Below are 25,240 nucleotides of genomic sequence, written 5' to 3' on the forward strand. Positions count from 1 at the left end.
CTAGAAGTACATACGTATTCTCTTTTGGGAGTTAGGGAGCAAGGTAATGACCATCAGTTGATAATTAGCCATTTGTGAAATTCTCTGATGTCTGGACCCGATTTAAAATGACTTCTGAATCTTTAAGGTATGTATTAATGTCTGAACTATGTGTAAACCTATCCTTAAAGTAAAAACATATACCCAAGTACAATGTAGAGATATGATTTTTATTTAAGATTAAAAGCATTTGTAACCTAAAAAACAGAAGCATTAATGTAAATGCAAGAAAACCGATATTTCACAGACTTTATTGACATATCCATTGCTTTTACAAAGGTGAGAGAGCATTGATTAATAGCATATAAAAATAAGTATTTTAATAGACAGTTTGCAGACTAACAAAAGGAATAATTTTACATATTTACAACATACAAGAAGAGTTCTCTTTGCCAATATACAGAGTTTTACCTAGCTAACTTATTTACAACATATAACAGTTTAGCTTTAAAGATGCAAGAAAGAACATAGCATCTTGTTTTAAGGAAATTATGCAGTGTTGTTTTCGATATCTGTCTAGTCTGAATCTAACGCAAAACAGTTGCATAGTGAGAACTATATTTCAAGCTTAAAATGAGTAATCTAACCGTCTCGCTGGTAGTGTTACATTTAAGTGTTAAAACCCTTTGCAATTTGTAATTTATTCTAAAGAGAAGGGTGAAGCAAGAAAAGGTTTTTACATCTAAAACGTTCAAATGCCAGAAACACTCAAACCTTGCTGATTACTTTCAAAGCAAACAAAAAGACAAAATAACTAAAATAGCAGTAGTAACACCTCGAAAACCTCAGCAAAAACTAAAGCTGATATAAAGTTTTTCTTTTATTCCTATTCCAGGTATACTAATACAATAAAACCTTTCTATGGTCCAATATGCATTCAGAAGAACCTTTTGAAAGGCACTGAACATAAAATATAAACTTTTAATGTATATACTCAACTTCTGTAAGAACATTATTTTGTTCCAGAAAGGTTTAACAAGTATTATTGCCTTAACATGCATTCAATGGGCCTAACAGACAGTGATGTTTTAGCTAGATGTAAAGACAATGGCATTTGAGTAATCTCATTAGCAGATAAAGTCACGGGTGAAACCGCTTTAGTAATAAAAGTCACTGGGTAAATTTAATTATTCCTAAAAAGGTCACCCAGAAAGAAACGCCCTCCTATTCCAACAAAATCTCCAGCGGAAACAACTGTTATCCGTTCATCTTGATGACGCTAAGGGAGAAACAATCTTACGTTTAAAGATCAAGTAAACTTTTAGTTTTTTAATGAGCTCCAGTGGGAAAAAAACAAGCTCCAATATGGAGGGTAGAATGAGTTAACGGCTTCTTTCGACTATTGCCACAAAGAGTGGAAATACAAGAAAGAAAATTCAACTGACGTCTTGCAGGTCAAGTATGTTGAGAATGAACAAAAAAAATAACAACACCAAAATTATAAAGTAAAATGGACTAAACGTCTTTGGATATACCAGAGGCACAATATGTGGTGCCCATGGCAGCACATCTGACACAGCAAACAAAAAAATAAATACATTTAAAAAACATCCTATTTTGTACATTAAACAACATGAGTAGCAGCTATACCTGATTCAATGATTGATAGATCACATTTGTGGTGTATCTTGCTCACTTGAATCCAGATTGGGGACTGAGGAATTGATTACCTTACCAGCATCTTGAGCTTTCAACCCTAGAGGAACCAGTTTAGGCATAGGCCGCCATGTCACACTGTTTCCCTCATTGGCAGATTGGCCTGATGCAGCTTCACATGCAGCTTTCATGTGCAACAGAGGTGGGGGAGTAAGTCCATCACCTGTAGCGTTGCATGTTGATGCATGTGGGCTCGAAGCATTTGTTGACTGTGCAACCCCAGATTCAGATGAAACCGAAGGGGAATCTGACCCGAAGATAACTTTGACCAGGTCATCCACTTTGGGTGGGATATCGATTTCATCTTTAGAGTCTGGGGACATCAGATCTTCATCTAGAGTTAAGAACAAAGGACTTAGAGCACGTTCGTCTGCCGGTTCTGGATCTTCCGGTTTGTCAGAACATGACTGTACATCGCCTGGCACGGCAATTCTCTGATCTTCATCTTCATTATTCAACTGTTGGCTAAGAAGAACAAGTTCATCCAGCAAAGACAATAGATTTTCATCTTCCGGATCATCGCTGTCATCGGGACTCTTATTCTCCGGTTCTTCTGGGTTGGACTTAGGTACAGATGCAACTTTCTGATCTTCTACGACAGATTGTTTGGATACATCCTTGGATGGAGCCTCATCAGTCTTTTGCTTCAAATCAGGAATTTTATCATCGGAAGAATTCTGCTGATTGTCCACAGATGTTGGCTGTGCTTGGACAACAGGTTTATCTTCCCCAACTTTCCGTGGTACTACTAGATTCTCCGCCAGAGAAATAACATTGCTGATATTTGGAAGGCTTGCAGAATCCACTGAAAATTACAATCATTTGAAAATAAATACATTTCATCCAAATGAAAACCTCTGAAGTTTGAATGAAGGAAACTTAATAAATATCCATAATTAGACTAAACAGGTGACTTACCTTTCGTGTTAATATTAACAGGACTGTTTGTGATTTTAATAAACTGAGGGTGCAACATAGGAAGAGCATTTTCCACTCGAAGCGGGTGAGATAGTGTGGGAACTATAGACACAGAGGCTACACCTAGTTGAACAAGATAAAAAAATACAAATGCTTATCAACAAACCACTTTTTCATTATGTAACTTTTAAAAAAGTTGTTAACCTGTTTGGTCAAACCTGGTGTAGATGATTGTTGTCCAACTGAGGTGATGCCAATCGGTTGAAGTGAGTTGTTTATGGTTATGATTTGATTGCATGGAACCATAGTATTCATCAGAGGTAATACTTGAGGTATGCACACTGAATTAAACAACAAAATATGTGAACATCCAAAACCAAGTTGCATCTACATTGCATATATATGTAAAGCCGCTTTTCCACTATTGTGCCAAACTGTTCTAAGAACACTTTTTTTCTCCAAATAAAATTTCCCAGAGCCGCACAACATATGACCTCTAAATATATAAGGGTGCTGTGACTTGTAGCTCATGTACCCCTATATGAGAGAGTGGCATAACAGTGCTTAGTCACACATGTTGCTTTCGCTTTTATGAACATGAAAAAACTAGTTTAGACTATTATTTAAATTTAACTAAACAAAGGGAGCCGTTTACATTGCGTTTCCAAGGCAACTACTGATGCGTTTGGTGTAATGTTTTAAAGAGCTTTGTTGCAGCACGACAGTGGAAATTTAAACCGTATCCATGCTGTCTGGCCCGGCTTGGCATGGAATGGAACGGTTCAGCATAAAGAACGATTCAGCACAATAGTGGAAAAGTGGCTTAAATGTGTCACTCTCATACTAACCATTAGTTAAAAGAGACTCTTTGACTGGAGATCCTTGCATCGCCTGAGATGAGGCACGTGAAAGAATGTTAGGCCGCATTCTCTCACGTGTGATTGGAGGATGTTTAACAGGACTTGGGATAGAGACTGGTTTCATGACTAAAGTGGAGTTGAAAGATGGTTGAATAGGTGTTGATGTAGTTATTGCTGTATTAGTATCCAGAATTTTAAGAGTATTTTTACTACAATCAAGGTCTGCAGGCACTGAGACTGATGGTGTGGATTTTGGAACACTTTCAGTCGTTTCCAGACTTTTCTGTTTTTTAATACTCAAGTCTATTGGTTTGGAGGGAGAATAGGTGGCTTTGGGAACATCTTTTACTTTTTTCTGGACTGCTAAACTTTTCTGTTTACCACAAACATCAACTACTTTAGATTTGGGTTTGGATTTGCATTTGGGTTTGGATTTGGGTTTAGCTTTGCATTTAGCCTGAATGGGCTTGGGATTCATCTCTTTTGTTTTAGACTGGGCCTCCAGGGCTTTTTGTTTAGAAATGATTTCATTAAGCTTCAGGCCAATGGACTCTGTACTCTTATCTGTGAACAAAAACAAACACAACCTTTGAATGCAGATGTCTACACTTTCAAATGAATCCTATTTCTATAACAACACATCACAGATACATATATGAATGATTGCCTTACCACACAATTGTGAAAGTGTCTGTATGTAACGCTCTTTCTTAAATTGCAGCTTCGCTTTTTTTTCTACCAAGTAGTCCTCCAGCTTAACCAGATACTCAACTTCTTTATTAGCCTAAAAATAAACAAGAAAACATTATAGGTCATATTTTCAGTGCAATTACAAGCATGATTTGTAGCAAAATCAACAAACCTTTGTGAGGATCCTCATCCTGGACACTTCAAATTTCTTTGAAGACAGTCCCAGAGTCCCCTGAAGTTTAATAAAGCACTCACTGAGTGTGTGGCGCCTCTTTCTCTCCTGTCTTACCCTCTAAAAAAGAAGTTCCATAATAAAATGCATAAAAGTGTTTTTATGTGTACTTTAAAATGCATAGAAAATAACTAGTTCAGTAGAGGAAAAACCTACCTTGACCCTTACTTCCAACAATTCATCATGAATGCGCTTCTGGTTACTGAAAGAGCAAAATGGTTTAAATGATGTAAGATTTTTAAGGAGAAGAACTAGTTTATTTTCTTAAGCAAGGCATCTGCTCACTGATGCTTTCAAATGCCTGGTAAAAGGCACAGTATGTAACTTTTTTCTGATAAATGATGCTGCTCTGTTGAGTTTAATAAAGCACACAACATATTAAATCATCTTTGGGGTTTCCCCGTTTTCTATAAAACCAAATTGATAATCGAGGGTGTGCAACATCTTTAACATGAATACACAGGACACGCCGCATCTCACTAATTAAAATGGCTTATTTCTAAGGAATTTGAACATTCTTTTAAACACTTGGGATAAAATTACAACAGTCAAAATATATAACGTGGTTCAGTGGTTTTTGTATAAAGTGGTCCCTCGCTATAATGCGGTTTACCTTTCGCAGTCTCGCAGTTTTGCAGATTTTGTGTGTGCAATTTGACATGCTTTTTTTTTTTTACAGCGCACTGTGTTCTGCGTCCTGATTGGCTGTAGGCTATTGTCAATCAACCTTCTCAGTGTCTCCTGTACAGTACAGAATGCATTCAGTTTGCCAAATTAACAAAAATCTTCGATCGCTAGCAGTGTGATTTCCAACAACGATATAAAAAGAGGACTATCATAATGGGGTGGGTGTGGGGGGGGGGGGGGGGGGGGGGGGATGGGTCGCACAATGTTTGCGCTGCGCCACGCAAACAGGTTTATATCAGAGTACGCAAACCGGCGCCGCAAGTCGCTGGCTGTCTGCGGTGCCCAGCTATGACTCAGGACGCTGTTCATATTTCTGTTGCACCACAGAGTGCCATCTGAATGGTTTCATTTTTAAATAACATGCGAATGTGCGCTTCCGGTGTGTGTTACATCCAACTGTCATGTGTAGAGCGCATCCGGGTGTGTGCGACCCCCTTAAAGACGGAGTGAGCTTTTGCTTTGTGGATCAGTGACTGCAGGAAAAATAACAGTACACTGGATGCCAACATTATCCGCACAAAAGCTTTATGAACCTTTTGCTGACAGCGATGTATGTTTGCGCCTGACAGCAGGTTTTGATCTTTGGTTTCATTCTATTATAATGGACTTAGTTTTCTATGACAGTTTTTATTTTGAGAGTTTTAAATGAGAGAAAAGTGTGAAAATGTTAATGCCTGTCTGAGAAAAGTGTGTAAAGTGTGCAGTGAGTGCAGGGGTTTTACAGCCTTAAAACATCTAGAATAATTGTAAAAAATACTTCGCTCATTTCGCCAATTGAGGGTTATTTTTAGAACGAAAATCCCGCAATAAACAAGAGACCACTGTATTATAGTAAAGTGCACATTTTGTGCCTTTGAATACCAAAATAAACATTGGAAATTGCAATTTCACGTCCATATTTTCAGACGTCTATTAGATGTTCCTTACCGTCGATGTGCAGATGCCCTAAATTTTGCAATTCTGTTTTGCTCTGCAGACTCTTCAATGGTCTCAATGTCAACCACCATCTCTGCATAACCTTTCTTCTCAGTGTCCATACCATCTGTATCCTCTATCTTCTCCTCTCTATCAGAAGCCTAGAGAACAGCAAAAATAAATCTATCCTGAAAAAAAAATCCCAGAATAACAGTTTGCAGAGCTACAACAAGAAACTTATGAAACTCTTACGCTTATACAAGATGCATCCTCTTGGTCATCGTCACTGTATAGGTCAGAGTCATCAGTTAATTCTGTTGAGTCTGAACCAATCTCTCTCTCTTCAGGATCTGGTTCCTTGTTGAAATGTTTTTCTTTCACATTAGCATTATCACTGCTATTTTGTTTAGCAGGATCAACCGTAGACTGCTTCAAGACTGGAATGACAGTCTTCTCTGTAGATTGTGAGCTAAAAGAAACATTGGTCTCAGACTTGTCCGAGTCTTGTTTTGGCGGCATAGAACTTGCAGACTTTAACAATGTGAGGCCACTCTGTGAGAGGATAGTGGAGGAAGTTGGAGTATTTGGTGGGAGAATTCTTAATGTGCAAGTGCCAGACTGTCCCAGAAAACCCTGGACAACTTTAAGGGTAGAAGGAAGGCTGCTCAAGGAGACTGATTTGGATGAAGGGAGTGAAATTAACTTGCCACCCATAGATGAAGATGTAGAGACTGGTACTGTACCACTAGGCTTTGCTAGTGTTTGTGTTGTTGGGATGGAAGATGTGACTATGGTGGCACTGCCTCCCTGAGGCTTGTTCGTAGTCACTGTAGGTGGTGCAGGCAATCGGATAATGGTTGCTGTGGGAAAAAAAAGATATAATTCACTAGTATATGAATGTCTTCTGTGCCATTTCACAAGTTTCCATTTTACCTCATTTGAGTCAAACAGGCTAGTCTTTATTTGCACAAATTTAGATTTTAAATACCATTTACCAGCATCACAACAAATGTAATCACTAAAAAGTGAAAAAAAAAATTTTACGCAAAAGAAAATGGTTTAAATGTGCTCTTCACCAGTTTTTGATTTAATAATTTCAGCACTTTCTTTATTAATTACTCACTCTCATGTCATTCAAAACACTTGAGATCTTCGTTAACAAAGCTCCAAGAACACTTTGTGTGTCAAAAACTCTGAAAATTCGACTGCATTTGTCTTCTCTTCCACATCATGTTTCATGTTTACGTTGAGCAGTACGGTGTACTGTTTTAGAGTCAGAAACACAACATGCAAGTGATATATTTACTGTTGTAATTCTTGCCAATTTATATGGAAGACATTGGCGAACAATAGTTTTTACAGTTATTTTTGGTGCTCAAAAGTGTTCTTGGAGATCCATCTTGGGACCATTGCTATCTACAGAGGGTAAGGGAGCTCTCCGATTTCAACTAATTTGGGTAACAAAAATGAATGAAGGTCTCAGGGGACTGGATCGATATGAGGGTAGGTAATTAATAACATAATTAGCATTTCTGGATGAATTAATCCTTTAAAGTTGTAGACTATTACACATAAATAATAAAGTAAATAATAAGTATTGCAAAAGCACTTACGTTGGCCTTGAGAGAGGAGGTTGGGTTTGAGAGCTTTGATCTGACTTAAAGGCACCAGCTGCATGAGTTGGCCATTAGAATTACGATATAAGGTGTTGCCATCAGCTGTTTTAACGACCTGAAGCAACATCTTTTGGCCTGAGGTCTGTGGGGGACCAGTCGGTGTGACAACTTTTTTAATCTGAGGACCACTATTGGTGAGGCCTGTATTTCGGGATGCAACAGTTATGTAAACAGTCTTTTTAGTGGGAGAAGTCAATCCAGGAGTAGATGCAGTAGTAGTAGTAGTAGACCCACCTGAAAATAAAAATGAAAATGTAGTATGCAACTTACATACTGGGACTTATTGGCTTGGTGAAAAATACAAACAAGCAATGCACTATGCCGAAAGCACCAAACTAGCCCATAATTGAAGATAACGATGAGTGTGACATTATGTTCACAATAGCAAACTGCCAATGCCACTATGAAAGGTATAAGCAGCTTTCACACTGACGTTGATTAAACTGCTGTAAATTCACATTGGTAGTTGGAACGTTATGTCAAGTTTAACAACGCTCACCTCTGATAAGTGGCAACTTATTTAACAAGGTTTCTTGAATATTACATTTTAATCATGCTATGTTTAATAATCACAATGAATTTTACTATATCCATTTAGGTTAAAACTTATTTATATTTTACTTTACTGGGAACAGGGTCACATGCATCTTTACATCTAGGCCTGCAAAAAAGAAAGATCTGACATAAAAAGCAACGTGGAATGCCAAAATCAATGATGGTTTTGTGAAGCTTGCATAAAATAAAGCACATGAAAGAATCACAACCTAAAACAATAGAAACAAAAACAATTAGCACGTTGGAGTTATAAGGGTTTCACTTTATTCTTAGTGTTGAGATACTTGAGCTTAAAAGATTTTGCATTCTATGTAGGGATGTCCCGATCCGATATGGATATCGGAAGTAGGTCTGAGTTAAAAATCTCCGATATATCAGTTCGTTGCACTCTAAACTCCGTTACAGCTATTCTATTCAGCAGCGTCCAGAGCCAGTGTGCAAAGCCCACGTGATGACAACACTGCATGCTAGCAAAGTCCCTTTAAAATTTAACATGCTCTTCACACTAAGTTATGGTGTATTACGATAGAAATCTATTGTGACGGTAGCACACACTGACGCTATCAACAACGGCACATCTCTACTGGTTTATTTACTTCACGTCAAGCGATCTTTAAATTGTTTTGTATACGCTGCTAAGCATCGCAAGGTCCAGTGTGATACCCAATTCAACACCAGTGCTTCCCACACATAAGACTTTACTTCAGCAGCCTGGTTCTGTGTGCGTGAGAAACTGAGAATACTCCGCCACAGACTCGCGTGCTCTGCTGCTGCAGACCCACAGGTACACACTGGACACCTGTTCTGACTTTGGCAGTAGCTTTGAGAAGAGCGTGAGGACACGCGGAAAAGAAAAGCCTTTTACTAAATAGACTGTTCCAGCTCATTATTTAGGGTGACAATATATCCTCTTTTTCCTGGACTTGTCCTCTATTTGGGACTTAAAAATACATTCAGCCAGGATTTCTAAATCGCCTAACATGTCCTGGATTTTGCTTTCGGTTTCTATAGCTGTGTTTTTGCATTACTTTATATGCAAACTTTGGCCAGTGAATCTCAATCTCTCAGCAGCACCAAGACTAGAGAGGGAGAAGATTTGGCCTGTCAGTGGTGCACATGGATAGTGGAAGTGAAATTGTGGATTTCTTATTTTTTTTATTAAATTTTTTTACTTGAACACACAGAAAAGAAACTTTGTCATGTAAAAGGTGTAAAATGCCAAACATTTTTGTTGTCTGTTAAATAAGAATAAGAAATCATTCTGTTGCTGAGGGCCATTACAGTTTTAAAGAAAGAATGGTTTTACTTTTGGGCAGAAGGAAAATTTAATTATAGGCATTCCCATATTTAACTCTTCTTTAAATAGCCCAGAAAGATAAAGTGCTCTGATAAACAGTGTCAGCTTTGCACATAAGTTTGCAGTTGTCTTTCTTTACATTGTCGTACTTTTCCCATATGGTAAGTAGAGTGGAATCTGTGCAATATATTATGCAAATAAAATTAATTTTGATAAATAAAATGATTCTTAAAAGTGACATTATTTTATGTGCTGTGGAGAAAAGGTGTGTTTCAATCCAGCTACTGCAAGTGTATTTATGTTAAAGATAATATGTGCAATATATATTATTATAAAATTAATAATGTTTTGTTTGGGAACATTGATACAGCCATAATTTTCTTATGATACAAATACAGATTAAACTGCTCTGGTCATGTGAATGTTTGCACTAACCATACTGCACATTTTTATTAATTTAACAATAACTTATAACAATAACTCCCTATTTCTGCTCTCCATTGTGAAAGATATTTTTCAGCTCGAAACTGGGTCAAAAATTCATCAAAAATCTGTGTGTGAAATTGAAACTTTGGACACTCAACTTTTAGCAGTTGGGCAATTAACAATATTTTTTTCTTATGTTCCTGCTCTCAGCTGGTTCTACCATTTGCTGCTGATAAAAAATAAATAACTGAAGTGACCTTTAATTAGTATTTTGCACTTTAAAAAATATATTTTTGGTTATTCAATTAAGATATTTTTTAGGGTCTTAATATTTATTCTATAATTCTTTTTTATATATTCTTATGTAAAAGGTTCACATTTATGCAACCAATAGTTAATAAATTGGTTGTTTTTTTCCATACTCATTGTTGCTAACTTTTGTTCTCAGTTTGATCTAGCCGTTCATACATTCCACTCAACGAAATAAGTAAAAGTAAAGTATTCATGATTTGTGCTGATTATTGTCTCGGATTTGTTTCAGTATCGGTTAGTGCTGAAGGCTGCAATATCGGTTTCGTATCGGAAGTTAAAATGTTGAATCGGGACATCCCTAATTCTATATAGTATCATAGATGCATCTAGTTTTAAACTCAAGCAAAAAAAAATAGACCATGTAATGTCATTAGATTAAAAACAAGTAAATACTGACGAAATTGTAAAACAACCTTATAATTCCAATGTAACGAGATTCTAATAATGGTGAAGATATATAGTGTTTGCAAATACTCAAGCATATTTAAAGCAACAGCAAGCTCTAAATCACAAGAACCCACATAAAGACTAAGTATAATAAATTCTCCAAGTAGATGCATGGCCAAGGGTTTTTTGGAGACGGAGGCAAAGACACACAATGGCAAACCAAGGAAACCAGTCTTACCCAGAGGCAGGCTGGGTGACTTAGTGAGGATGGTGATGGCAGGGACCTGGACATTTGATACAGTGGGAAAAGTGGTGCTACCTGTGGAATTTGAGGACTCAGACACCTGAGTAACCAGGCCAGCTTTAAGAGAAGAAAGAGCCACACTGGGAGCCCCAGACTCTTTGCCAATCATCAACAAGGGAGAGGGGATGACAATTTTTGGAACAGAAGGCTGTAAATGTGAGGTGCTAGTGTTGGACACATTTTGAGAGTTGATTTGGTTGACCACAAACTGGCTGAAAACCTTTTCCAATGGGGACTGGGCTGCTGTGCAAAAAACAAATTACGGAGCAGGTTAAGTCTGCCAAATTTTCCACGTTCATATGCAGTAAAGCTGAAAAAATTAAAAACTGTTACACACTGCTTAGTTATACACTTATGGCCAGTTTCCACTGAGCAGTACAATTCGATACTGTGCAATAAGATATGCATTTATGTCTGTTTCCTCTGTCAAAGTTACCAAAATTGCAAATCGTACTGTACCATTTTCAGGATCATTTTCTAAGGGTACCTAGAATTGCAGTACGGTACCAAAAGATTGGAGCTAGACGATCACTACTGAACGCTATTGGTTTACAGATAAATGTCAACAGCACATGCAACAAGACAATGGGAATGACAACACAGGAAGTGTCATTTTTAAATACAGCTGAAACTATACAATAATGGTGCGCAGGAATCAACCATGCTGAAACAACAAAAATAAACAATGCTCAAACCAAACTTGTCATCTTCTTGTGACAAACAGCCACATGCCAAGATCCGAACTGTACTGTACTGTTCTGAACCATACTGCTCAGTAAAAACAAGGCAAAAATGTCCACCCCTTTGGTCAAAATCCTTGTGTAAAAGCTCTGAAGGGGGAACAACAAACATTTGCTTGACTTACCCACAGACTTGCTTATAGATGTGGTTGTTGAAGCAGGTGTACAGGTAACTATAGATACTGTAGTCCCAGTAGATGATGGAACGGATGTGACCAAAGGCTTTGTAATGGCTGATACTGTTGGACATATCCTCCCTGTGATGTAAGCTGCCAGTCTGTTGGCTGGGTGCAAAGCTCCCATATGCCCCAGCTCTAACTTGGCTTGAGGATAAGGCTTTCCATTGACCTGCAATAACAAATTATTATATTTTACAAGTGAGATTCTCTTTTCAAATATAATCTCAGCTGGAAAATCTAGACATTTCTCAAACAGGAAGTACTTTGACCACTCTTGAAAGCAGCAAGAAATGACATTTGCGATCAATTTTATTTTTAACAGCTAATTTTATTTTTTTTTAATTATGTTTTTAACATAGCTGTTGTCCATTTCTAAATACTTCAAAATGGATTTGTCAGAAAATTGCATGCATACCATTATCTGGCCTGGGGCATCTGGTGATTTTTTCTCAGCCTTGAGCAAGCCTGCAGGGCAACACTTAGAGAGAAAGGGCAAACCTTTCACCTCACTCTTCTGTACATGCTTTTTCAACTCCTCTTCTTTTAGTGTAACCTTTTCATTTTCTGTCTTCTTCTCCACTGGTTGAGAGATGATGACTTTGTATATTTCAACAGACCCATTTTCTTCTTCTTCAAGAATCTTGGAGATTGGCTTAACGAAGTACTTGCCAATCCAGAAAGGCTGCTTCAAACGATCTTGAGCCATATGCTCACACACAATCCGCATAACGTTATTTCTCATGTCTGTACTAGTCCAAGTGCATTCAGACATCATCTCAAGCCGTTTAGCGGGGCCAGACAAATTTAGAGGTACAAGCTCACCCTCCTCGATATCTGTAAGCAGAAGGTAATAAAAAAAGAGACGGATTTCAGTGTAAGTCACCATGATTACACCAGCTATTAAATGATCATGAGCTAGTGTAAAACTAACCTGGTGTAGAGACTTGAGAGATGTGGTGCTTGTTGTCATCCTGCCAAAAGCAGAAGAGTTTTGTGTAAGTAAAAATTGTCAAGTGAGCATTACAAAAAATATGCTATCCTTCATTTAGAAATCTCACCGTTTTTGGTTTATCATGACAGTTTGAGTAAAATGGTCGAGAACGAGCACATGTCAGGTTGATCTCGATATTGTCCTTACTAGAACTCTTATTTACCTCTTCCACCTTTAAGAAAATATTTAAATAACAGGTAAAAATTGCAAATGAACTGGAAAAATTTTTATATGAAAGCTGATTCAAATGTATAAAAAAAACTAAAAGTCTTGAATGTCTCACCCTTTTTTGTTTTGAAGGACTGAGAAAGCTTTCCAGATCATGCTGAAGCTCTTGAGATAGGAGTTGCGGCAGTGGAGATCTCGGAGGAGGAGGACAGTAAAGAACCTCTCTATCAAAATTTCCTCTTGTCCGATCCCATAATGTACTCACACGCTTTGCTGGTTCAGGTGCTATTTCTGGATCTGTCAAAACTGCAGGAGATGAACATGGTAATTCAATGCAGTTTCATTTGCATAGCTCTTTTCTAAAAACAAAAACTTTCAAAATGGCTTTAAAGGAAATACAAGTATTTTCGAAGAATATGTAGTAAAATGTTAGTTACAACAATGTAACAACTATTACAATAAATGAAAACTAACATTTCTGATACTGACCATATGTTTTCCTCATTTTGTTTTTCTTTCTCCATTTAGCCTTGTTTTCTTCTGACATTCCTTGTGGTTCAGAATCATCGGCTGTACCTTCCTCCTGTTTGGGAGTCTTTAGTGCAACAACTTTGCGCCGTAGGCAGCTACAGCCCAGCATGCACTGTGGCTTTCCACAGTGATGATGTCGCCTCAAATGAACAAGGCTGGCACACACGCAACCAAGCCTACAGAATACATTGAGGCACGGTGGTGCACGACGTCTTATAATTCTGATGGCATCAGGACTTCCGGTAGATACCCCCTTTAAAAGAGGAAAAAATATTGTAAAGAGTGTATGGTACCTTGGGAAAAATTTCCAATAATTCAGTGTCGCTGTTAATGGCAATCACTTCCACTTCTAATATCACACCACACATTAGCCACTTTTCCACTATTGGGCTGAACAGTTGGGTATGGTTCCAGTTATATTTCCACATAAGCCTGGTATTGAACAGCATTCTAGAGACTATTAGACAGCGATGCTGGACTGGTAGAGTGTGTAAGCATGACGTCACCAATCCCTGTTGCATTCATTCAAGGATCCCGAGGCGTTCCCAGGCCAGCCGAGAGACATATTCCCTGCAGCATGTCCTGGGTCTTCCCCGAGGCCTCCTCCCGGTGGGACATGCTAGGAACACCTACCTAGGTAGGTATACGAAAAAGATGCCCGAGCCACCTCAGCTGACTTCTTTCGAAGTGGAGGAGCAGCGGCTTTTCTCCAAGCTCCTATCGGGTGACATAGCTCCTCACCTTATCTTTAAGGGTATGCCCTGCCACCCTGCAAAGGAAACTCATTTCGGCCGCTTGTATCAGAGATCTGTTGTCTGGCTGCCAATTTCAATTTTTTTTTATTCAGCAAAGCGAACAGCTGAAAAAGGAGTCCCCAAAAGAAAAATATCTGCCTCTTGTCATTGTTGTTTATTTTATACATACATTGACAAGACAACTATTAATGCATTTGTAGTTCGAATTCTGCAACACAATAGATGATTAAACCGTATTTGTGCTGACTGGATGGTTAAACCACTGAATGGTTAAACAAACAGAACCATTTGGCCCAAAAGTGGAAAGTGGCTTTAGGTTAGTCTCACTCTGACTTGTACCTCAGCAGTGACAAGTGTAGCTAGAGCAATGGCCGCTCTTTCTTCTGTGATATAGGAACGATGTCTGCCTTCCCACACTGCTCCATCTTCCACATCCATCAGCTTTACCAGAGTCTTAGGCAAACCTGGACTACGCCCACCTGCACAAGTCGATGGTGTGGAGCCAGATTTTTCACCTTTGGGAGTCTTATTAGAAGCTGCCACTGGGGCCACAACAGGCTTTTCAGGACTCAAACTCTTAAAGTCCTTCTTATTTTTAAATTTCTTGTTCTGTTGTGGCTTTTTCATGGACAAAGACGATTTAGCGTCAGAAATGATTGGTTTTGTTTGCTTTCCTTTACCAGACTTCAGAGGTTTTTTAGATTTATTTTCCACTTTTGACTTAAATGTTGGCTTGACTTTATTGGTTGTTGTGGTTATGGTAGCAGGTACTTGTTTCTTAAGTACGCTATCCAGGGTGCGAACGTAGCTAGTGCTTTTAGTGGGTAGCTGGTATGCTACAGGGGTACAATCAGCCTGTGATAAGGCGGCAGCTCGTTCATCAATCAATTTGCCCTCACTGGCCAGGTACTCATCCAACATATCACTACAAAATGCAGAGAGGTTGCTCTGTCCTGCATCTGTGCTTGACACACCTGCAAAAACACATTAGTTCAGAAGTATCAAATCAACATTTGTTTCTATGAATAAGTATTTATGAATAACTCATAAAATTGCATACCTTCACTAAGGGATGCAGAGGGAGCAAACTTATCTCTCCAACCTTTAATTTGGGTGAAGTCAGAAGTTTTCCCTGTCCTTGAAACAAACTGGGCTACAGGAAAAAACAATTAATGACAATTAAAATCTGAATAATCAATTAGGCTTGATCTGTATGAATGTAATTTGTTTGTTATTATTACGATCTGTTACCTTGAGATGATGTTTCTTCAGGTAAGAGAGCAGGTGGGGGTATGGGTAACTGCACACCCAAATATTGCAGATCAATTTCCAGGGTGACGTCAAGCAGATTCAACTTCAATCCAACTAAGTAAAAGAATGACACATTTTATTGTTTTGACCTATATTGTTATGTAATGTTGTATAAATAGGAGATCAACAAATGAGAATTGCAAAAAACGAAAACCTTTTTGTAGCACAGGATGAATGACCTGTCTGTTCTTCATGAATTTCAGATCATGGAAAAGGACTTTTTCTAGCCCTTCTATCTTTTTCTCTATATCTTCTTCATTGTTGCCTGGTTTAAGTAGACCAAAACAAAATCCATGATACTGTAGATAATAGTTTCTTCACATTAAACATTGGGAGGTTTTTAATTCTTACCATCTGGATTATCTGTGTTTTGTTGTGCCGTCTCTGGTTTATCATCATCTCCAAGATGAATCCGAAGAGCTTTCTGTTTCAGGATTAAGTAAAAACCACATAGAGTGTGAATTAAACACGGTTCAAAACATTCTGTATTTATGCAAGTAAAGCAAAAGCAACCAAGCAAAGTGTGATGACAATAAGAATAATTCACAAGAAAGACTGGGGAAAATTACTTAATTTTCAACAGGTTTGGTGCAACACTGAATATTTTTGAAGAGTTCAAAACTACATTTTCATCTTTGGATGCCCAAAGCTTCGATGTCATGTATATTTTCCTAAGTTAAATGAATAGTTTAACCAAAAATAAAAATTATCTCCTCATTTCTCTCTCCTCACTTGTTCTAAACCCGTTTGACTATGCGTCTATGAAAGTCAACAATAACAGGTTTTCAGCTTTCTTAAAGTTTGTGTTCAACAGAAGCAATAATCCATACATTTTTAACCACTTGAGGGTGAGTAAAAAGTGAGTAAATTTCCAGCTTAGAGTGACACTTTATTTTAGTTACCTTTGACATGAATGAGACAAACAGTTGGCCTTCGACATCCTCCAGGCTGGGTTGCAATGGAACAGGTACAGGTCCAACGAATACTTCATTATGTTCACCCAACTTCAGTGTTCCTACTTTTTTCTGTTTTGCCTTGTATTTTTTGCAACCGCTTTCATGAGGTGACGGTTTAGTTGGTTTGGAAATACTGCTGTCAGAAACAGCAGTCTCACAACTAGCAGCTGACTCCAAATCATTAAGGGAATTTGCTCTATCAGAGCAGTGAGTTTGAGAAAACAAGTCACTTGTTTCCATGGGATGTTCAGGCCCATTGTTGACACTTGATGATAATGATTCTCTTGAAGCTAAAGTTCCTATGAGTGGTCTATCTGGAAGATCAAAGATCTGTCTAGGAGGTTCAGGCCTGTCATTGAAAAAACCAAGTGGGAACGGGTCACGAGCAGAAGAAGCCGTGCAATCCAATAGCCTCTCTGGAAATGAATCAAGAGCTTTTCTGGGAGGTACTGGTCTATCACAGAATAAACTTGGTGGAAATGGGTCAGGAGAGGAGGGAGCCGGGCTAGGTAAGGAAAAAGCTGGCGAGGATGGGTCATCTAAAGGCAAGGAAAGTGAATCTTCATTTGTGAATAGTGTGTTTGGAGGGATTTCTTCAGAAAAAAACTCAGGACAAGAGCCCGTGGAACTGTCTAAAAGACAATCAGAAATAGATTCACCCTCAGCTACATCAGGCATTGAGGTAATGTCCTGGTAAGAGTTCATGTCATTATCTGTACTAGATGGTATATCAAAAACTGACCTGGGAGAAGGGACGACTGGTGTTTCAACAGTGTCAGTGTTAACTGTTGGTGGACAGCTGTCATGCACATCACATGTTGAATCAGATGAAATGTCTGACTGTGACCTGTGTGTGTTATCATGATCTGGTGTAAAAATGGCATCAGTGTTATTAGAAATGTCAGGTGTTGGGTTAAAATTAGGTTTCGAGGGAGAGGTAGTGTTTGGGGCACTGAATGGATCACTGCCAACTGGGGAAGCTGAAAATCTATCACATAATTGTGTTTCCGATGGTATAAGGGGGACAGTTGTTGATAAAGATGATAACGTAGTGGAAAGAGATGTTATGTTGCTTGCATCTGTAGTTGATGATGTAACTTTCTGAGATAATGAGGTAACTGCTGGTTGTGAATCAAGGTTTGTAGTAACACAAGGTACAAAAGACATTAAGACAGATGCGCTTTCAGAGGTTTGGACAGGTTCACAGGACTTTTCAGAATCTGAGAGTGAGCTGTGAGAGACAGGTTTGGGCAAACTAGGTCTTCTCTGTTTTAGAAACTTAGCAAGGAGAGGCAGGGGCACACGTTCTGGTCTCTTGTGTGGTAAGGTTTTCTTTATTTTTGCTTCAGGCCTGGCTTCAGTACTTAGTGAAGAAACTGTCTCCATTTTTTTTTCATCCGAACAGGATAGATTTTGGTCACTTAATATCAATGTATTCTTGTCAGCACTGTGTTCGTCAATTTCTTTTTTAATCTCATTTGCTTTTAATACACCCATTCTTGAAGATGTGTCTGTGCTTTCACATTTGAGAACATCGCCTGTAACAGTTCCATCTTTTTGATCAATCTGCAATGAATTTTCTGTTTTGGATGATATATCAATTGCCTCCTTTTGTTTACTTGTGCAAGCAGTTGATGGCTGCGTGGCCAGACCAGTTTTGTTGATATTCTCAAGTGATAACCTTTTGACTTTCACATGAGCGCCTTTAATGAAGTCTGAGAATGCCAATGACGATGGCCGCTTCTTACTACCATTAGAGAAAGAGAGATAAAATCAGATAGAACAACATGTTAGATTTGGCAAAAAGGGTAAATATATACAAAAAACATAATAAAAAAAATGAATGCAAACATTTAAGCCATAGCTACATAACTCTGTCTATATGCAGCTAATGTCATAATGGGTCAGGAGAATCTTATTGAGAATATTAGATAAACCGTCAATGTTTATGGCTCAATAATACTACATTCAGAAATGCAGAAACTTTGAGTGTGTCATGGTTTCTTGCACCAACAATATAAGACTGCATAAAAATGGCCTGGTTGCACAATGGGTATCTTTCTTGTGTAAATCTTTTCCAGCTAAATCAAAATTCTGCTTTTGTTTGACAAACTGTTAAAACTACTTACCACAAACTTTGAACATTTGTGTCTACAGCTGGCGCAGCACCATTAACAACTTTCTTTTCCCCATTTGTAGGGCTGGGAACGTTTTGATCCACATTGACCTTTACAGAAGCTTTTCTCTTCATGAACAGTGTTTTCAAGTTATTTAAGGTTGTCATCTCCTTGCTCAGCTTGAGCTCACTCTCTGTTTCATCAGTGGACAATCCATTCTTGGCCTTAGATGATCGCGCATTGACCGCATCCTCCCTGAAACCTTTGGCAAAGGGGTTGTAGTCAATCTTGAGCTGGGTGATGCAAAGGTTTTGATAGGCTGTGACTGCAAAAAACTCAGTCTGAGCAAAACTGAGAGTTACAACATTGGGTCTGTCCAAAATTAGAACATCTTTACTGACTTTGTCTGCAGGTATAATATGAATTTGAGGAAGGTACCGATGCATTGAGTGCAAAATAATATGGCCCTCTTGATCCAAGGTGTTGCAAAGTTTCAGTCTGTAAAATGAAACGGGGTACTGCATCCAATGTAAGCCACTAGCAGGGGATTCTGGGTGTACAAACAACCGTGAAATATGCGGCTCAGCCTTCCCATTGGGTTCCCATCCTTTGCCACTCCATTTATATCTGCAGTTATCAGCAGGTTTAATATCCATTGCCAAAACATAATTCTGAAAAGGTTCCATTCCAGAGAGACGAAACCGGCAATAGGGGAACATTCTACGTCCTTGTTTAGTCAGAATCATCTCAGTCTTACATCTATGGAACTCGTTCCACATATTGTTGTTATCCAGGGTAACAGTGATGCCTCTACATCTAGCATCTGCTGGTAAGTTCTCAGATGGTGTGGTGCTGTTAGTGTCTGCAAATGTGGAGGATGTTGGTTGAATGCCTGTCACAGCAGAGCCAATTGAGGATATCCCTATTTTATTTGCCTCACTAATTGCCATTAGTTTGGCCTTGTCATTCCCACTATCGCTAGATTGCAACTGTTTTAAAACAACAAAAATGGAAGGCGGAGTGGTTGTGGGAGGTGCCAGTGTTGGGGCAGTCACGCCCTCTTCATGAAGCACCATTGCACCCTGTTTCTCTGTATCGGCCATGGGAATTAAGTCATCTGGATAGCTTCTGACCCTCTCACATTAGGGTATATCAGGTCTACATCCTTAAAAAAAGAAAGAAAAAATGTATATAACATGGGATGGTCAAAGCATTTTTACAGCTAGAAACTGGAAAGCTTAGGACAACATAAACAGCTTGTGTTACTCAATAGACTACTACTAATCAGTCGAAGCCCTGATTGGCTTCAGTGCAGAAACTTGTAAAAGCATTATTTCTTTCAAGAAATGCACAACCTTGCCAATCTCCTAACACCTTGATGGAGAAATGTTTGAACAGGAAGACTAAACTGTAGTGTATTGTGCTTTCTGTACTACATACAAATAAATATTCATCATAGCAAGGCATTAGCCTCAAGTTAATACGTGTCAGGGCATCCAAGTCCTACATCCTGGTCAAGAGTTCTGCTACTGCACCTTCCAAGACAAGTGCAAGGTTGAGATTAAACTGTGCATCAAGCTGGCCATCCATGAACATTGTTAAGAAAATGTCTTACCAACTTGTAACATCTAGCTCATTAAAAAACAAATAAAAAAAGAAAATTTGAACATATTCAAGTTGAAATTAACTGTAAAAATGGGGAGGAACCATCACCAAGAATATGATACATATAACATACAACATCTACCTTGAAAACAAGTTGCATACAAACAAATGGATGTACTTTGGCTATTTACATCTTTTGTTATATTAATACAGATTTTCTGTAATCCATTCACAAGTACTTAAGCAAATGCAAAGTCTAAAAATATGTGATCGAAATGTGAAGATTACAAATATGAGGGTTTGAGATGGTTACAAACAAAAACACTTGCACATCTCAACTAAGCTCTTGTTAGCAGATAATTGAAAGTGCATCCTAATAGCAGGTGGAAACAAAGTCTTTAAATGACCCCAAAACTGACTTGTATTCCAAAAAATGGTTTCAAAAGGTGAAAGAGGGGAAAAAAGAAATGTTGGCCTCCACAAAACTGTTTTTAATGAAAATAATTTACAGAGTAACAGTACAGAGTTCTTTCTTTTTCATGAAACTAATACATGTGTACATATAACAAGTAAATGGTGGTAAAGAGGAGGTATGCACATGTAAGGAAACTTGTTTAGGAACAATCATTACTATTCTTGCAATTGAAGCCACTAGTTGAATCATCCTAAAAACAAAGTTTAGATATTTTGAGTTAAGCCATTTTTTATGCGTGAAACCATTGTAAGCCAGCTTCAAACTAAACAAACACACAAAAATATTACAGATTAAAATAAAATGGTAAAAAAACACAACTTTCACTTAAACAATACTGCACGTGACTGTATTTGTGAAAAATATAGTCATGACAGGCTTTTAACTCAGGATATGTAACTTTTATCAGTTTGGTGAGAAGATTATTTGAAAAATGTGATGGGAAACAGATTTGACAGAGTAAATTGCTTCCTGAAAGAGTCAGAATTGTCAGTACCGACTTTATAAATATTGTTAAAATACACATTTAGTGAAAGCATTTAATTTACGGGGTGATTAACTGAAATTAAATTGCAAATTCGATCAAGTAGAGCTGCGACTGTCATGCACATCTTAATAGGGAAGCACTACTCTGTGATCAGGAGTAAATCTCCACCAAAACTAGAGGGGGCACTCTTGTGTACTAACTTCAAAGAAACCCAAGAATTCCTCACGGCTTTACTAAAAAAATAAGATTTAACGTCTTTCATTAGCTGTGTTTCCATCCAAAGATGCAAATTAAATTTTATGTGCAAAACTGCAATATTGCATAAAACATTTGTGAATGAAGGGTAGTGGCTTTTGGAGGCTGTTTAAGACAATTCTGGGAGGAAATAGCGAACCATTTTAATCACTTTAATGCCTATTTAGTTATCACATCATTTGTTAAAATCTTTTTTTATGTGGAATGCTGGAATTTATTTGGTAAATGTGTTTCCGTTGTAGTTTGTGTATTTTTTTTAATCAGGTGAAAAAATTATCTTGGTGTTTCCATTAAGCATTTGTGATATTCCAAAATCCACATAAAAATAAGTGGATGGTAACACAGCTATTGATTTAACATGCCTACTCACAAAAATCTCTCACAGATTTATTATGTCTATTGTAAATAACTAAATATATTTATATTAATCCTTAAATGTAAAAACTACTATATTTAGCAATGTTTTGTTACATCCACTGCAAATATTAAGTAATACTGAAAAAATTTGCTGAAAAAAAAACCATAAAATATTGTTAGGTAATTAGCTAGCTTTGTATCTATTAAACAAAGTTGCTTCACTGCATGCCCCTTAGCTCTGCCTGTATTTACAGTATAGCATATTCGTTTGTGTTCATTTTAAAATATGAGAATGTTAGTAGTAGTGATGGCTGCTTTCAAAGCACTGTTCCATGAAGCTTCGAAAACTTTATGAATCTTTAGTTTTGAATCGGTGGTTTGGAAAAATTTATCAAATTGACGAGGTTGCGTAATTTTATAAGCAAGGCTTCATTTTTTTTCATTTTTTAAAAATACTATGGCTCACCACTAGGGGACGATCTGTGTAACATAATGAAAATCCATATAACTCGTGGCTTCCCTTATATCACCCCCCAGTGGCAAATCACTGAATAATTTTCCTAGTTTAATACAGCTCAGGAAAAAAACTGAAATACGAGCAAATCCAAACAAGTTTCGTCTTTGGCATAGTCATACTTTTTAAATGATTACAATGCATTAATTACATATGACTTGTAATGCATCTATGAAAAAGTAATAATTAATAACAAACATTATTATTAACAGAAACACAAGAATTTAAATTAGTTGTAAATAAAGTTATGCCTTACGCTAAAGTGATCAATGCGTAGCATAAAATAACACTCCGCAATAACGGATAAACTGTTTCCTATGTGTGCGAAAACAAAATGCAACACACTCAAGCGACAATGTATTTATTATTTAGTGTTGTTTAGGTATAATGTATTTTGTATAAAGAAAAATACTACAAAAATGTGTATATTAAAGCCATGACAACGTGTTTGCCACATGCTCTTGACAAAGCAAAACAAATCCCATCTTTAATACACATCGATTATGACCAAAAAGGTAAATTACTCGGAAAAAACATCGAACGATTTGTAACGCGACGCGCTCGTGAATACCGAAAAGGTTAACAAATAGTGGTTCTGCTAAACAACAGTGCAATGCTACCTATTTAACCTAACTCACAGGTGAGTAAACGTGGCAGCCACGGGCGTGCATAAATATTATATGTCCTGTTAGAGTTAAGAAATGGAGTTTCAGTCACCTTTTGTATAAAGTGCGTCGAGTTATATTCGTCGATGGCGCGTGTCTCTACTAGGCCTGAGAACTAAAAGTTGGCGCGGAAGCGCGTGCACGTCGAAACATCTCGAATGGCGGGCGAATCTGATGCGAGATGGTCTGCTCTGGCCACGAAGTAACCACAAAAAGCGCCCTTGTTCATCCAGTTTCTTTCGATTTCTTTAACAGATACAGCTGCCTCCGGATTAGACTGTTACCTTGTGTCAATAAGAAATGCATATTATGCATACTGTCTCTCCTGTCTTCGTTAATCTTGTTTTTTCTTTCTCCCTTCCCACATTACTACACCGTGCGTCTCACCCTCTGAGGTTTGCGTGCGTGCGCTGACGTCATAACGTCGCCGCTCAAAACATTGCACGTCGTCCTCGTGTAAATGCCGTGCGCATGCGCTGCGTCTGACTGATGAGGATCGATGGCTGTACCGCGCATGCGTTTACTTAACGCCTTTGTTTACGTCATGGCTGCCTCGATCCGCACTCGTCCGGTTTTTATTCGAATGTCGGAGAGGAAGAAAGGTCGACATGTAAAGCGTCTGCTTTGACGTCTGATGGTGTTACAAATGCGAAGATTCGTGATCATAGCTTCATTTTGGGGACCGCAAATATGGATCTAAAGACAGGGAGTTGTGTCACGATGCTGCCATGCCCTTTTTCTTCAGTGCACCGCAGTCAAATCCTTTGTTCATTGCACCATTAAACACGCTCTCCATGTTTGCTTGACGTTGCCTGTTTTCATTTTCGGAGGACGGACAATTTTATAGTGGCAAATGGATGTTACACAAAGGAAATACAATATGAATAGGACAAATTATGTGTTCTTTAGACAGAGGCTGTTTTATATGGTACATTATTAGATTATGCTACAGACAAAACATAGTATAGGCTATTTGGTGCATTGTAGCACTGTACGACGGTATTTAATGCTTATTGTTTTAATAAATGACACATTTATTGCGTTTGGAATTGCACCGTTTGGAAATAATACAAATGTAAACATGTACAAGAGTAATTCCTCTCTAAACCGGTATTTAACACTGTGCTTTTATTATTATAACTTTGAATGAATCCAATTAAAAACAAACCAAGCCTGTATAATTGAAAAAACATATTAACTTCAAGGGATAGTTCACCAAAAACCGACTATTCTGTCATTGTTTACTCACCCTTTACTTTTTCAAAACCTGACTGTCTGTCTTCTGTTTAACACTGAAGATTTTTTTGAAAAATGCTGAAAACCTGTAGCCATTGATATGCTATTTGTTTATCACACTACGGAAGTCAGTGGTTACCAGTTTTCAGCATTTTTCAAAATATCTTCTTCAGTGTTCAACAGAATAACGAAACAAAGGTTTGAAACCCATCGAGAGAGAACTTAATTTTTTTGATGAACTTTCCATTTATTGATGCAAAGAATGTCAAAGATGTGTAATATCATTATTACACTGACTACACTGCACCATCGAAGCCATGTTCCCAGTATTTAACCTGATGGTTTTTATATACAGTTTCTGAAAGTAGTAATAATCACTCAAACTATCATAGTTATTACACATTGGTCTTTCCTTTGTACTATTTGTAATGTAAATATTTATTTGTGTTCGCCTTTCCACAATAAAAGCTCTTTAAAAAATCTAACTAAAAGTCATCGCACTGACTCTTGATTCCAAGTACCAATACATTCCCAATACTATTTAAATTCATTTTATGCATAAGTTTAATTGAAAACAAGACTTCTTGGAGCATTTTGCTTTGTGGCTGAATGCATCTTGATTTATACATCTATAGACATTTGCACTTTGACATCTGAAAACAAGACAAAATACAAAACATCACTATTTTTGCAGCAATTAGAAGGTAGAGTGTAAATTATTCCATATTCTAGTTTGGGAACAGAGCTATTAAAATAAATGAAAACACCAATGGAGATCGGTATGTATAAAGTTGGAGAACACATTGTTTTCTTCACATTATTGTAATTTTCTTAAAGAACACTCACCTTTTTTTTTTTTTGGAAATTGGCTCATATTCGACTCCCTTTAAATTAAAGTCAGAATAAAAAATATATAAAAAAAGACTCTTATTGGATGTGTATAATGC

The 25,240-nt window shown here is 37.6% G+C and overlaps 1 protein-coding gene across 5 annotated transcripts; it reads right to left on the reverse strand.

Moving 5' to 3' along the window:
• Positions 1 to 274: 274 nt before the first annotated feature.
• On the reverse strand, positions 275 to 23,434 carry mgaa (MAX dimerization protein MGA a). 5 transcript variants are annotated; one of them, XM_056477754.1, is made up of 25 exons: positions 23,110 to 23,434; positions 18,715 to 19,867; positions 16,532 to 18,332; positions 15,981 to 16,053; positions 15,784 to 15,894; positions 15,570 to 15,683; positions 15,379 to 15,471; positions 14,658 to 15,292; positions 13,522 to 13,816; positions 13,148 to 13,338; positions 12,932 to 13,036; positions 12,805 to 12,844; positions 12,289 to 12,707; positions 11,820 to 12,042; positions 10,889 to 11,194; positions 7,611 to 7,907; positions 6,250 to 6,857; positions 6,010 to 6,158; positions 4,552 to 4,597; positions 4,336 to 4,455; positions 4,146 to 4,257; positions 3,462 to 4,037; positions 2,832 to 2,954; positions 2,614 to 2,736; positions 275 to 2,500 (listed from the first exon to the last, which is right to left on the reverse strand). In XM_056477754.1, exons 2-25 carry the CDS (start codon positions 19,803 to 19,805, stop codon positions 1,650 to 1,652), a joined length of 8,502 nt encoding a protein of 2,833 aa, XP_056333729.1. In that variant the 5' UTR covers positions 19,806 to 19,867; positions 23,110 to 23,434; the 3' UTR covers positions 275 to 1,649. The 5 variants fall into 5 exon arrangements, with proteins under 5 accessions (XP_056333729.1, XP_056333730.1, XP_056333727.1 ...); XM_056477755.1 differs by having other exon boundaries at positions 10,970 to 11,197; XM_056477752.1 differs by having other exon boundaries at positions 10,889 to 11,197.
• Between the last annotated feature and the right edge of the window lie 1,806 nt (positions 23,435 to 25,240).

Source organism: Danio aesculapii, chromosome 17 (genome assembly GCF_903798145.1).
Source record: "Danio aesculapii chromosome 17, fDanAes4.1, whole genome shotgun sequence".
Taxonomy (NCBI): domain Eukaryota; kingdom Metazoa; phylum Chordata; class Actinopteri; order Cypriniformes; family Danionidae; genus Danio; species Danio aesculapii.